The sequence below is a fragment of the Jaculus jaculus genome, chromosome 2, assembly GCF_020740685.1.
Source record: "Jaculus jaculus isolate mJacJac1 chromosome 2, mJacJac1.mat.Y.cur, whole genome shotgun sequence".
Taxonomy (NCBI): domain Eukaryota; kingdom Metazoa; phylum Chordata; class Mammalia; order Rodentia; family Dipodidae; genus Jaculus; species Jaculus jaculus.
Genome location: NC_059103.1, coordinates 125,606,407 through 125,619,335, shown reverse-complemented (window position 1 = coordinate 125,619,335; position 12,929 = coordinate 125,606,407). Strand labels below are relative to the sequence as shown.

The following is a 12,929-nucleotide window of genomic DNA, read 5'->3' as shown; positions in this document are numbered from 1 at the left end:
GTAGCCTTGGCATATTGGATTGTCCCATTTTTCTCAGGTGCCTCCATGATTACCCGTTTCTTGAGTGAGGACATGGCTCGTATCTGGCACTGGTGCTTTTCCTGTAACTACCTGTGACTTCTGGGCACAGAATTCTCCCTTCTAGCACTCTAAATCTGCTCAAACTCTCTCTTTTTTTTCTTCAAGGTAGGGTCTCACTCTAGCCCAGGTTGACCTGGAATTCACTATGGAGTCTCAGGGTGGCCTCGAACTCACGGCAGTCCTCCTATTTCTGCCTCCCTAGTGCTAGGAATAAAGGCGTGTGCCACCATGCCTGGCGCTCTCTCTCTCTTTAAAAAAAAAACTTTGTTTTTTATTTATTTACTTAAGAGAGAGAGAAAGAGGCAGAGAGAAGGAGAGAGAGAATAGGCGCGTCAGGACCTCTAGCCACTGCAAACGAACTCCAGAAACATGCGTTCCCTTGTGCATCCAGCTTACGTGGGTCCTGGAGAGCTGAACCAGGATCCTTTGGCTTTGCAGGCAAACGCCTTAACCACTAAGCCATCTCTCCAGTCCCAAACTCTGTCTTTTTCAATTATGTTTTTTAATTAGCTAAGAAGTAGGTTTTCTTGTGACTCACTCATATCTTTAGTTTTTTCTTAATTTAATTTTATTTTTCAGAGAAAGTGAGAGAGAGAATTGGTGCGTCAAGGCCTTGGCCACTGCAATCGAACTCCAGATGCTTGCACCACCTAGTGGGCGTGTCAGACCTTGCGCTTGCCTCATCTTCATGCATCTGGCTAACATGGGATCTGGAGAGTCGAACATGGGTCCTTAGGCTTTGCAGGCAAGCACCTTAACTGTTAAGCCATCTCTCCAGCCCATGTTTTTAGTTTCGATTAGCCCTCCCTTCTCCCACTTCCCTGACACAGCATAGACCTTTATGCCTTGTGTTCTGTCCCTCTTACTATCCTCTCTCCTAAGTTCTCCACCGTCTTCCCTTCTGGCCCTTTTTCTAACTTCCTGGCCTCTACTACTGACTCTTACTCCAACTTAAATACTGATATGAAAATTCAAAGGTAGAATCTGCAGATGAAAGAGAACCTGGGGCCTTTGTTTTTCTGAGCCTGAGTTATTTCACTTAGTACTTCTGGCTCCACTAGGCACCTGGAGGAACACACAGATGTGGTTGATGCTCTTCTAAGTTTTAAGAGATATCTAGTTCCTATGGAGAAAAAGAAAAAAAAAAGTTTAGCTATGTTTTTTTTGTGTGTGTTTGTTTATTTTTCAAGGTAGGGTCTCACTTTAGCCCAGGCTGACCTGGAATTTACTTTGTAGTCTTAGGTTGGCCTCAAGCTTACAGCTCACATTGATCGTCCTAACTTAGCCTCCCAACTACTGGGATTAAAGGTATGCATTACCATGTCGGTTTTAATTTTTATTTAGTAATGTCAAAAGAACAGGTTTTTTTTTTTTTTTTTGGTAAATCTGTTACTCTGTAGAAGAAAATATCCAAAAATGTATGTCATCATTTCCAGAGGCTTTGATTCCTTTACGGAACAGATAATGACATTTTCTTTTGTAAAGGAGACAGTTAATCTTACTGTTGTAGTCACTTCCACATTGCTGGGATGAACACCCACCCCTGGCTCAGTTTAGGGGAGGAAGGGATTTATTCAAGCTTACGGGTCTAGGGAGGTTCCATCAGTGGTGGAAGCAGTGGCTCTTATTCATGAATCCAAGCAGAGAGACAGAAACCACCAGCAGCCAACAATACCAAAAGCAGCAGGGACCCCACCAGAGCTCAGTCTCTCACACCTTTGGGCTGGACCTCAGGGCCTGAGTCCAGTGACGCCTCCTCCAGCCAGGTGGCTGGAGACCCAAGTTACAAGCTTTAACAAAACAACTGAGTCTATGGGGGGCATACATTCACACTACCACAGTTACCTTGTTTAAGATGCAATTAATCAGCACAGTCCACTTAAAATATGAATCAGATTATTAAGTTTGATCTGAAATTTTATTGCTTGTTTATAGCTTTAGTGCTTACCTTGCAATTATGAGGACCTGAGTTCAATCCCCAGTACCCACTTAAAATAAATACAACTTAAAGTTGAAATTTTATTCCTCTTCAGATTTTGCCTCTCTTTATTATAGCTTGAAACTTACATCAAAAACTAAACCTAAACTTCTTCATAATTGTACAGATGAATTCTATAGCTTTCACATTTAACTCTGCAAAAAGTTAAGCATTAAAAAAAAATCTCATTTTTTGGTATTAAAAATGACCCTGTATAGTTCTTCTGTAGACGAAAGCCTTTAACTTTGTAGCTGTAAAGAGAGTAACTCTGGGTTATTTTTCCTTCCAGTGTTGAAGTTAAAGACCTCCTTTTGCAATGAAGAAAGAGCCTGAATTTGTTGTTTTGTCTTAAGGAAAAATGATAAACAAAAATGAGACCTGCACTGCGGGACAAGTTTCTGTGCCCTACATGACTTGTCTGATTCACGTATTTGAACAGTGGTTTGGTGTGGAGCAATTGGAGGACTATTTGAATTTTGCAAACTATCTTTTGTGGGTTTTCACACCACTAATTCTTTTAATTCTCCCATACTTTACTATCTTCCTTCTCTATCTTAGTATTATATTCCTACATATTTATAAGAGGAAGAATGTATTGAAAGAAGCCTACTCTCATAACTTATGGGATGGTGCAAGGAAAACAGTGGCATCTCTGTGGGATGGACATGCAGCGGTGTGGCATGGTAAGCAAGACGGCTGCAGGCTCTGTGCCCAGTTGTGTGGCCATGGCACTATGCTATTGTTCCTTTTTTTTCTGAATGAAAAATTATTGAACAATATAATGGAAGGAACAGTTATAATTCCTTGTTATGTATTTCCATATATTTATTTATACATGTTCATATGTATGTCAGTATCTAAGTGAATTTTCCCAAACACATTTGTTTCCATTTAAAGATTTATATATACTGCTACTCTAAGCTAAAATATGAAATTAATGTTGAAAATACCTAAAAACTAAGCAACCAATTAAAACTGCGTAAACTGGTTTTTCCTTTCATTATGTTTTTTGGTTAGCACATGATGTAATGGGTTTTATTGTAACATGTTCCATATATATATATATATATATATATATTAATTATTCCCTCTGAATAGACATCCCTATCTCCCTTTCTTCTTTCTTAGTTCTTAAAATATTTTATTTATTTATTAGAGAGAGAGGGGAGAGAAGGAGGCAGATAGAGAGAGAGGGAGGATGGTTGTGCTAGGGCCTCTAGGCATAGCAAATGATTTCCAGACACCTGTACCTCCTTGAGCATTTGGCTTATGTGGGTACTAGGAAATCAAAGCTGGGTCCTTAGGCTTTGCAGGCAAACGCCTTAACCACTAAGCCATCTCTCCAGCTCCTTCTATTTTCCTTTCTCACCTCTTGCTGATTCCTCTGCTATCCCAAGTAATCTCTTCTGTTTTTGTTTCATATATGTTCCATTGCTTTCTTTGTTCCCCTCTTTTCACTTTAGTCTTTTTTCCCTCTTCATAGTCCCTTTGTACTTTTATGGAAATTGGGGTTTGGCTTTTGTTCTTAATCTTTTTGAGACAGGATCTTGCTCAGTAGCTCTGCTAACCTATAACCACTCCCCTGCCTTGGCTCCCTGACTGCTTCTGGAATCACAAGCTGGGCTCACATGCAGCTGTGCTTGGCTGAATGTTTTTTTTAAGAAGCTGTTTCAAGACTTCAGTATTTTTTTTTTCCATTCTGTGCAAAACAAATTTGGATTTACCAATGTGAAGTATACTTTCTAAAGAGTGGAATATTAAATAATATTTATATTACATTAACTAGAATATGTATATTAACATTTACCCATTGGGTACTTGATTTTTCTTAAGGGTTGGTGTGTTTTTCTGAGTAGGCGAGCTGGCAATAAATTTCTCTTCGGGAATTATATTCAAGTGCCTTTAATTGTTGAGCCATCTCCCCAGCCTTATTCTTTTGATTGCTTATTATTCTAAGCACCTTCAAATGCTTCATCTAGAATTTATGTACTGTATTCATTTTATCCATGAGGAAACAGACTGGAAAAGTTATTTACAAGCTACATAAGGACAAAGCCTGGATCCAGCTTCTGACAGGGGCCTCTAAGGCATGTATTCTTCACTGGATAAAAGTCTGTCCTGTGTTTGGGATCCAGTCTCAGAGCTTTGGCATTCAGCATATACAGAAATCATATATGCCTTACATGCTTTGAATTTTTGATACTTGCTCATTAAAGATCCTGTTTGTCAGAACAGAGCTCCAAATAATATATATTAAGGCATTTGAATTCATGTATATTTCAGAGGATGGCTTAACATAGGTAAAATTAAACACTAAGTTTATTTTATAGCAGGTTTTTTTTTTTTTTTCTTTTTTTTTGAGACAGGGTTTTCTTTATGCCAGCTGGGCCTTTAAAGTTGCTATATAGCCAAGGATGACCTTAAATTTCTGGTCATCCTTTTTCTACTTTCTAAGTGCTAGAATTAAAAGTGATTATTACCATGACTGATATATTTGGTTCTGGTGATCAATCCTAGCATTGTGTGTGTTAGGCAAGTACACTGCCAACTGAGTTACATTCTCTACCCCCTACATAGCAGGATTCTAAGATATTTCCAGATATGTATTATAACTCAGGGGAAATAAACCATTTAATTCTTAGTCTGCTTTAGTGATTTTTTTATGATGATATATTTTATTAGGATAAATGGTTGATTTTGTAACATAAAAGGCATTTGTGTTTATATTTGGATTTTTTGTTTACTTAAATCAATTTTCTACTTGTAAAATTATTAGGTATACATTATTAAATAATTTTTAAATTATCATGCCAGGTGTGGTGGCTCATGCCTATTAGTACCAATACTCAGGAGGCTGAGGTAGGAGAATCACCATAACCTGCCTGGGTTACTGTAACCCTAGTAAGTTCCACATCAGCTTGTGTGAAACCCTGCTTCAAACCAAAACATTGATAATAAGAATTAATATCACTGTAAAAATATAGTGATATAAGAAATTGCCACCCTAAAATTTAACCATGAAAATGAATTCTGTTAAAATTTTGATCTGTTATCATTCTTATGTGTGAATGTATTTATCATACAATTAAAACTCAAAAATAAGACTTTTAATGATTTACATACATGGAATTCTATAAATCCTGTAATTTATTTACTTATTATTTAATAGTAACTTGTTTGTGTTGTTGCCACTTTAAATATAGTATCTTTGTTCAATAATCTATTTTTTATTATTTATTTATTTATTTATTTGCAGACAGAGAGAGAGAGAAAGAGAGGAAGCAGACAGAGAATGGGCATGCCAGGGCCTGTAGCCACTGCAGATAAACTCCAGATACATGCGTCCTCTTGTGCATCTGGCTTACATGGGTACTGGGGAATCAAACCTGGGTTCTTTGGCTTCTCAGGCAAGCACCTTAACTGTGAAGCCATCTCTCCAGCCCCAAGAATCTAATATGCTGTATTTTGAAGTTAAATCTTAACTTTAGACTATATAATTTTTTTTAGAATATTCTGATTCTTATGTGTTACATAGCATATTGCCTACATTTTATTAAGAAACACTAATTTGATGTTTCTGTGTAGCTCAATTTCTAGATAGTTTGGTTGGTGATGGGTCAGTGAAGTCTCAAGTTGCCTTTACCAGCAGAAACTTTGGATTCATTGTGGTTTTTTTTCTTAAATTATTCTTAAAGACTATGAATTACACTTTTTTTTGTTGTTGTTGTTTTGTTTTTTGAGGTATCGTCTCACTCTAGTCCAGGCTGACTTCACTATGCAGTCTCAGGATGGCCTTGAATTTATGGTGATCCTCTTATCTCTGCCTCCAAGCTCTGGGATTAAAGGCATGTACCACCACACCTGGAGAATTGAATTTTTTTAAAAAAATATTTATTTATTTATGAGAGAGAAAGAGACAATATGAATATGGGTGTGCCAGAGCCTCTTACCAATGTACACAAACTCCATATGTATGTGCCACTTTCTGCATCTGGTTTTATGTGGGTACCAGAGAGTGAGACCCATAATTTCATAATGGCAGGCTTTGTAAGCAAGTGTATTTAACCACCGAGCTATCTCTCCAGCCCCCGAATTACATTCTTTTTTTTTTTTTTTTTGGTTTTTTGACGTAGGGTCTCACTCTAGCTCAGGCTAACCTGGAATTTACTATGGAGTCTCAGGGTGGCCTCGAACTCATGGCAATCCTCCTACTCTGCCTCCCGAGTGCTAGGAATAAAGGCATGTGCCCAGCTCCGAATTACATTCTTAAAGGCTGGATTCTTACTATTTATCAATTTCCCTTGAAAATTAATATGATGAAGGAGACTCATTAATAAGATGCCTAGATATTCTTCTGAAAATTAAAGTTTATGCATTTTTGGAGAGCTCTACAGCTCATGAGAATCATAACTTTTCCTTTAGAAAAATAAGGAATGTGGTCTAGAGAGATGGCTTCGTGGTTAGGGTGCTTGCTTGCCTATAAAGCCAAAGGACCCAGGTTTGATTCCCTGGTACCCTTGTAAATGCAGATGCATATGGTGCATGCGTCTGGAGTTTGCATTGGCTAGAGGCCCTGGTATGCCTGTTCTCTGTCTCATAAATAACTAAATAAATAAAATATTTTAAAAAGAAATAAGGAATACTTTTGAGGTATTTTTTTTTGTTGTGCTTTTTGTGTATATTGTGGTTTTAGTTTTTGTTTCAAACAAAGAATTTCCTTCATACAAAACAGTTTATAGGTTAGTGATATAAAATAATTTTATACAATTCAGTGTCTGTGATAAAAATGGTTATCAAATGAGAAATAAAAACTAATACTTGAACTTTAAGGGAGTGTACTAGAAATACTTAAACATATACAGTGGAGGAAGAGGGATAAAGTATGAAAACAATTCCAACAATCTGGAACTTTACAAGGATGCCACTGTCATTACTACTTAACATTGTCTTGAAGGTCTAAGAAGTAGGAACAATAGTGATGAGAAAATAAGAGGCACTTGAGAAAAACAGGTTTATCAGTACTGGTTAGTTAAAGGAACTAGACATAAGATCAGCATGTAATTAGTGATTGCCAGTACACCACCAGTAATTCCCTTTTGTTTTTTTCAAGGTAGGGTCTTACTCTAGCTCAGGCTGGCCTTGAACTCACAGTGATCCTCTTAATCGCTGCCTCCTGAGTGTTGGGATTAAAGGCATAAATCACTATGCCCAGCTAGTAATTGCTTTTAAAGTAGTTATCTTAAGCCATTATGCTAATGTATTTTTCTTAAATAGGAATAATTCTATTTAGGTCTAAATCTAACAAAGTAAGTACATAAGATCTTTATGGAGAAACTATACAGGTGGAATTAAAAAATAGCTAAATGCATGGCAAGTCCCAGTATGGTAAAGGTGTTACTCTACATGCCATACTCCAAATTCTATTAATTCAGAGCATTTCCAACTGGTTTTTCATTAATTTCAAAAATTTGTATTGTGTCAGTAAACTACATAATGAAGCTCACTTTAATTAAAAAAAAAATTGGTATTTTCCCTATCCTATCAAATGTATCTTACTTGCTTTTCATAATGATTAAAATTGGGGTCTTGATACCAGGTAAAAATGGTCACAGAGAATAAAACAGATAAGGAGTCCAAGCAACATGAATTTAGTAAGTGTTGAAAGCTACCACTTTCCTATTAGCAGGAAAGTAATATTTGATGATCATGAAGTAGGGCCTGAAAACACAAATATCAAGCTATTTTAAAAGATATAGCATGTTGAGTAGTGAGATAGAACATCATAATTTATTTAAAGCATACCTTAGAAAATAAGTGAGAGGTGAGTATAGTAGTACACACCTTTAATCCTAGTACTCATTTAGCAGATACAGGAGGATCTTTGGCTCAAGGCCTGCTGTGGCTACATAATAAGTTCCATGCTCTCAGTTGTATAGTAAGAACATATCTCAAAAACCAAACAAAAGACATCATGTCTGTCCTAATTGGTGAGTTCCAGACTAATGAGATAACGTGTCTTGGAAATATATCTAAAAAATAAATGACCAATAATTATAACAGATGCATGAGCCTTATATGAAATTAGGAAAATAAGAGTGTCACTGAGATCATTTTTACCTATAAGATTGACAAGAATTAGATTTGTTGGCAAGGGTTGAGAATGGGGAGGAATGGAGCCCTTCATTCTGTTTATGTGTGGAAGGAATATATCTAGTCAGTTGGGAGGGAAGGGCACTTTAGTCCTGTATCTGTCATGATTCAAGGTAGGTGTATGACCCATAGTTGTCCTCAGCACCTCTTCTAGTGGTATACTCACCCACATGTACAGTGCACATGTGGAAGGAGGCATATGAATGGATGTCACTGTCGTAATATTTGTTAGACACTGGAAATGATCAAGTGTTCCTGAGTAGAGAAAAGACTAAACTGATAGGAATTTATTATGGACTATTTTGTAGCACTGAAAGAACAAAATCGCTTTATGTACTATAGATCTCCAAGATAGATTGTTGAACAGAAAAGATTCATGACTGTATTCATAGTAGGGTATTATTTATGTTAAACATACACTGGTAGGTCAAACAAGGTATTTTCAGAACCGGAAGGTGAGAAATGAGTGATGAACCTGGACAGACACTGAACCCAGTTTATAAAGGGTACTGAATGCTCTGGTCAGAAATTTGGACTTTATTTTGTAGTTGTTTGATTTGTTTTCTTGAGAAAGATTCAAAAGGAAAACATCATCATATAATTTACCATAGTATATAGGTATAAAATCTTAAAAGTAGAATTTGGGTGAAAGATAACAAAGGATTTATCTCAAGCTGGGCTTGGCACACACCTTTAATCCCAGCATTTGGGAGGCAGAGCTAGGCTTACTGTGAGTTTCAGGTCAGCTTGGGTTAGAGTGATCCTAACTTGAAGAAAGAAAACAGGGCTGGAGGGATGGCTTAGTGGTTAAGGCGTTTGCCTGCAAAGTCAAAGGACCCACATTCAATTCCCCAGGTTTAGCTGGATACACAAGGGGGCGCTTGTGACTGCTGTGTCTGGAGGCCCTGGCATGCCTCTCTGTCTCTCTGTCTCTCTCTCCCCTTTTCTCTGTTAAATAAATAAATAAATAAAAGTAAAATATATTAAAAAAGAAAACAAACACAAATAATTATCTCAGAACATTATCATTATCTGAATTCCTGATCTAATGTCCAAAGTTGGAAGGCAGAGAGCTCTTTACACAGTAAGCTACCTCTACCACATAGGAACTTCTTGGGTTCCATGTGACTGACCTCCTGGTCCTCTCCCTGGAGGCTGATCTACATAAGAAGTCAGGAGATTGCCAGAGTTCTTGGTGAGCATAGGATCAGCAGAGGAGTTAAATTGTATTTAATGACATCAAAGAGCCATCAAATGACATCAAAGTAACATGGCTAACTTTTTTGTCAATAATTATTGTAATTTTTCTGTTTCAAACCAGAGGATTTGGCAAATCCTCTTATATAAGTAGTTCAATTATTTCATAACTTAAAAAAATGTTTCATACGCCAAAGAGAACTTTAGGAATGTTCTGTATTAAGTACCCTTCAAAGGATTATTATTTCACAGAAAATTTACCCAATGGGAAATTGACCCTTTGAGAAACCTTGTAAAACCTCTGATTGTTCTGCACAGCTTAAAGCAAACTGAGTTACTTGAATTAGAATTAACTAATTGGAAGGAAAATAAATTCTTTGTACAATAGTTGGATTTTCTTACAATATATGAATAAAAACAAGCAGAGCATGGTGGCATACATTTATAATCCCACCACTTGGGAGGCAAAAGCAGGTCAGTTGAGATTTTGAGACCAGCTTGGGCTTTTTACAAAGCTCATCTCAAAATATATGAAAGCTCACAACAAGAAGAGAGAGAAAGAAAAAAAAAAAAAAAAAAAAAACTTAACAAAGCAAACACCTTTCTTTGGAAAAATGGTAGACTCAAAGAATTATAGAGCTGGAGAGATTATAGTGAATTATAGGGCTCAGCAGTTAAAGGTGCTTGTTTGCAAAGCCTGACGCCCTGGGTTTGATTTCCTCAGTACCCACTGTCTGTCTCTCTCTTTCAGGTAAATAAAATAAAATAAAAAATATTACAGAATATATAAAGTCAAAGTTCCAGCCTCATTAGAACTTGAAACACTCTTAGGTTGTTATGGTTGCTCAAGGAGACAAAACCATATTTTCTGAAAACTGCTAGCTGTTTTCACTTTTTGCTGGTCTTAAGAAAAGCTTGGTTATATCTGTCTGGCTTTTTCAAGTTGGGAAGGGTTTTCTTGTAGTTAGACATAATCTCGTTCTTTCTGTTGTTGTTTTGTTTGTTTGTTTTTGTTTTCCGAGGTAGGATCTCACTCTAGCCCAGGCTGACCTGGAATTCACTATGGAGTCTTAGGGTGGCCTCGAACTCACGGCAATCCTCCTACCTCTGCCTCCCAAGTGCTGGGATTAAAGGCGTGCGCCACCTCGCCCAGCTCGTAATCTAGTTCTTTCTATGCATTTGTAACTGTCCTGGCAATGAGGACCTTCCTCACATAATGCTTAACATGCAGTGCTCACGTGGTCAATCCCTTCTGTGTAATGGCTCTCCTGCCATGCTTATGCTTTTATGCTGCTTGGGCTCTGACCTCCAGGACCAGGCCACCAGGCTATGTGGTATCCTCCCTCTTCTGCTCAGGGTTTGATGCCTTGTCCCAGAACATCTCTTGTACTGGATCCTTCCTTACCCAACTCTGCTCCAACCCCTTGCGCAGGGCCCCTATGTGGGGATGCCCTCCACATGCTTTGCCTACCTTTGGGCCCCTTTCCCGCTCACTCCTCAACACCTTGTATGGCTGTTGTCAGAACACCTCCGCCTCTCCAGCCTTGGCTCCCTGCTCGAGGCTGCCCCTTGAAGATGCATATTCCCCCGCCTGGAGTCCTAGTACAGGCTCTGGGCTACCTCTCCACCCAAGTGTCTTCCTTACCCTGTCCTATGGGGCCGCAGGACTAATTCTTTCATGGAATAAAAGGACGAGGAAGACAGGAAATAACAGAAAGTGGAAAGGAACCAGGAAGGCACATGTTTTTAAGAAATATGTTTTATTTACTTATTAGAGAGAGAGAGAGAGAGAGAATGGGTGCGCCAGGCCCTCCAGCCACTGCAAATGAACTCCAGATGCAGGTGCCCCCCTTGTGCATCTGGCTTACCGGAGTCAAACCCGGATCCTTTGGCTTTGCAGGCAAATGCCTTAACCGCTCTCTCCGGCCCTACTTTCTACTTGTTAAAATTTATTTATTAGGGCTGGAGAGATGGCTTAGCGGTTAAGCGCTTGCCTGTGAAGCCTAAGGACCCCGGTTCGAGGCTCGGTTCCCCAGGTCCCACGTTAGCCAGATGCACAAAGGGGCGCACGCATCTGGAGTTCGTTTGCAGAGGCTGGAAGCCCTGGCGCGCCCATTCTTTCTCTCTCCCTCTATCTGTCTTTCTCTCTGTGTCTGTCGCTCTCAAATAAATAAATAAATAATTAAAAAAAATTTATTTATTAGAGAGAAAGGCAGAGAGATAGAGATAGATAGATAGATAGATAGATAGATGGATGGATGGATGGATGGATGGATGGATGGATGGATGGATGGATAGATGATAGGAGAGAGAAGAGAGAGAATGAATGGGTATGCCAGGGTCTCCAGCGGTTGTAAAGTGAACGCCAGAGAAATGTGTCTCCTTGTGCATCTGGCTTATGTGAGTCCTAGGGAATCAAATCTGGGTTCTTTGGCTTTGCAGGCAAGTGCCTTAACTGCTAAAGCGGTCGTTCCAGCCCTATTTTCTAAGTTTTAAAAACATGCATTTCTTTATTACTTTATTGTTATTAGTATTTTTTTTGGTTTTTCTAGGTAAGATCTGGCTCTAGCTCAGACTGACCTGGAATTCACAATATAGTGTCAGGCTGACCTTGAACTCACAATGATCTTCCTACCTCTGCTTCCCAAGTGCTAGGATTAAATGTGTGCACCACTATGCCTGTCTAAAAATGTATTTATTTATTTGCATGTGTGTATGAGTGTATGCACGAGTCTCTTGCCTTTGCATACTAATGCCTATCCAGCTTTATGTGGGTGGCTAGGCTTTGCAAGAAAGTGTCTTTAATTTCTGAGCTACCTTCCCAGTCCCCTCATGTGCTTTTGTAAGAAAAACCTGAGCTTTGCAGCAAAGTAGAAGAGACAAGGTGGAAAGAAGAGATTCAGTGAAAGAGGAAAAAGGGAGCATGGTGAGAATGTTTATGATCATGATATATTATTTATGTTTATGGAAGTTGTCAATAAAAAGTTAAAAATAACTGAGCTTTTGAATTAATATCCTTCAGTCCAAAACAACTAATAAATATATTTTAAGTAGCTGCATTTTGTCTTTTGAACAGGTTATGAAGTGCATGGAATGGAAAAAATACCAGAAGATGGACCAGCACTTATAATTTTTTATCATGGAGCCATTCCCATAGATTTTTACTACTTCATGGCTAAAATCTTTATCCACACAGGCAGAACTTGCCGAGTAGTAGCTGATCACTTTGTCTTTAAGATTCCAGGTAAAATTTCACTGTGGATAGTGATATAAATTATAAAACCCTTTTTGCCTTTTAAAGTAATCAACATGGAACTGCAATTTGAACTGTTACATCTAATTATACTCTATCCAATATATTTAAAAATTATGGTCAAAAATATGATTTACTTCCTCCTCTTGCTTCTCTCTGACTGGGCACTTTTCTATGTTGTCTAGGCTGACCTGAACTTGTAACCTTCCTGCTTCAGCCTCCAGTATTTTTATTCAATAGCAACCAGTCATTTTCTAGGTTAAATCTTGG

At 38.1% G+C, this 12,929-nt stretch overlaps 1 protein-coding gene across 5 annotated transcripts in view; it reads left to right on the top strand.

The window, feature by feature from the left end:
• The window catches only part of Tmem68 (transmembrane protein 68), a 39,999-nt gene that overhangs the window by 5,484 nt on the left and 21,586 nt on the right, over window positions 1-12,929 (top strand). For 3 of the 5 annotated variants that reach the window (XM_045142865.1, XM_045142866.1, XM_045142867.1), the window contains exons 3-4: window positions 2,349-2,742; window positions 12,483-12,650. In XM_045142865.1, the coding sequence (XP_044998800.1) occupies window positions 2,418-2,742; window positions 12,483-12,650 (493 nt within the window). In that variant the 5' untranslated portion in view covers window positions 2,349-2,417. Of the gene's footprint in view, window positions 1-763; window positions 827-1,317; window positions 1,390-2,348; window positions 2,743-12,482; window positions 12,651-12,929 lie in introns of those variants that run through there. The other 2 variants (XM_045142868.1, XM_004653469.2) reach the window with 2 other exon arrangements.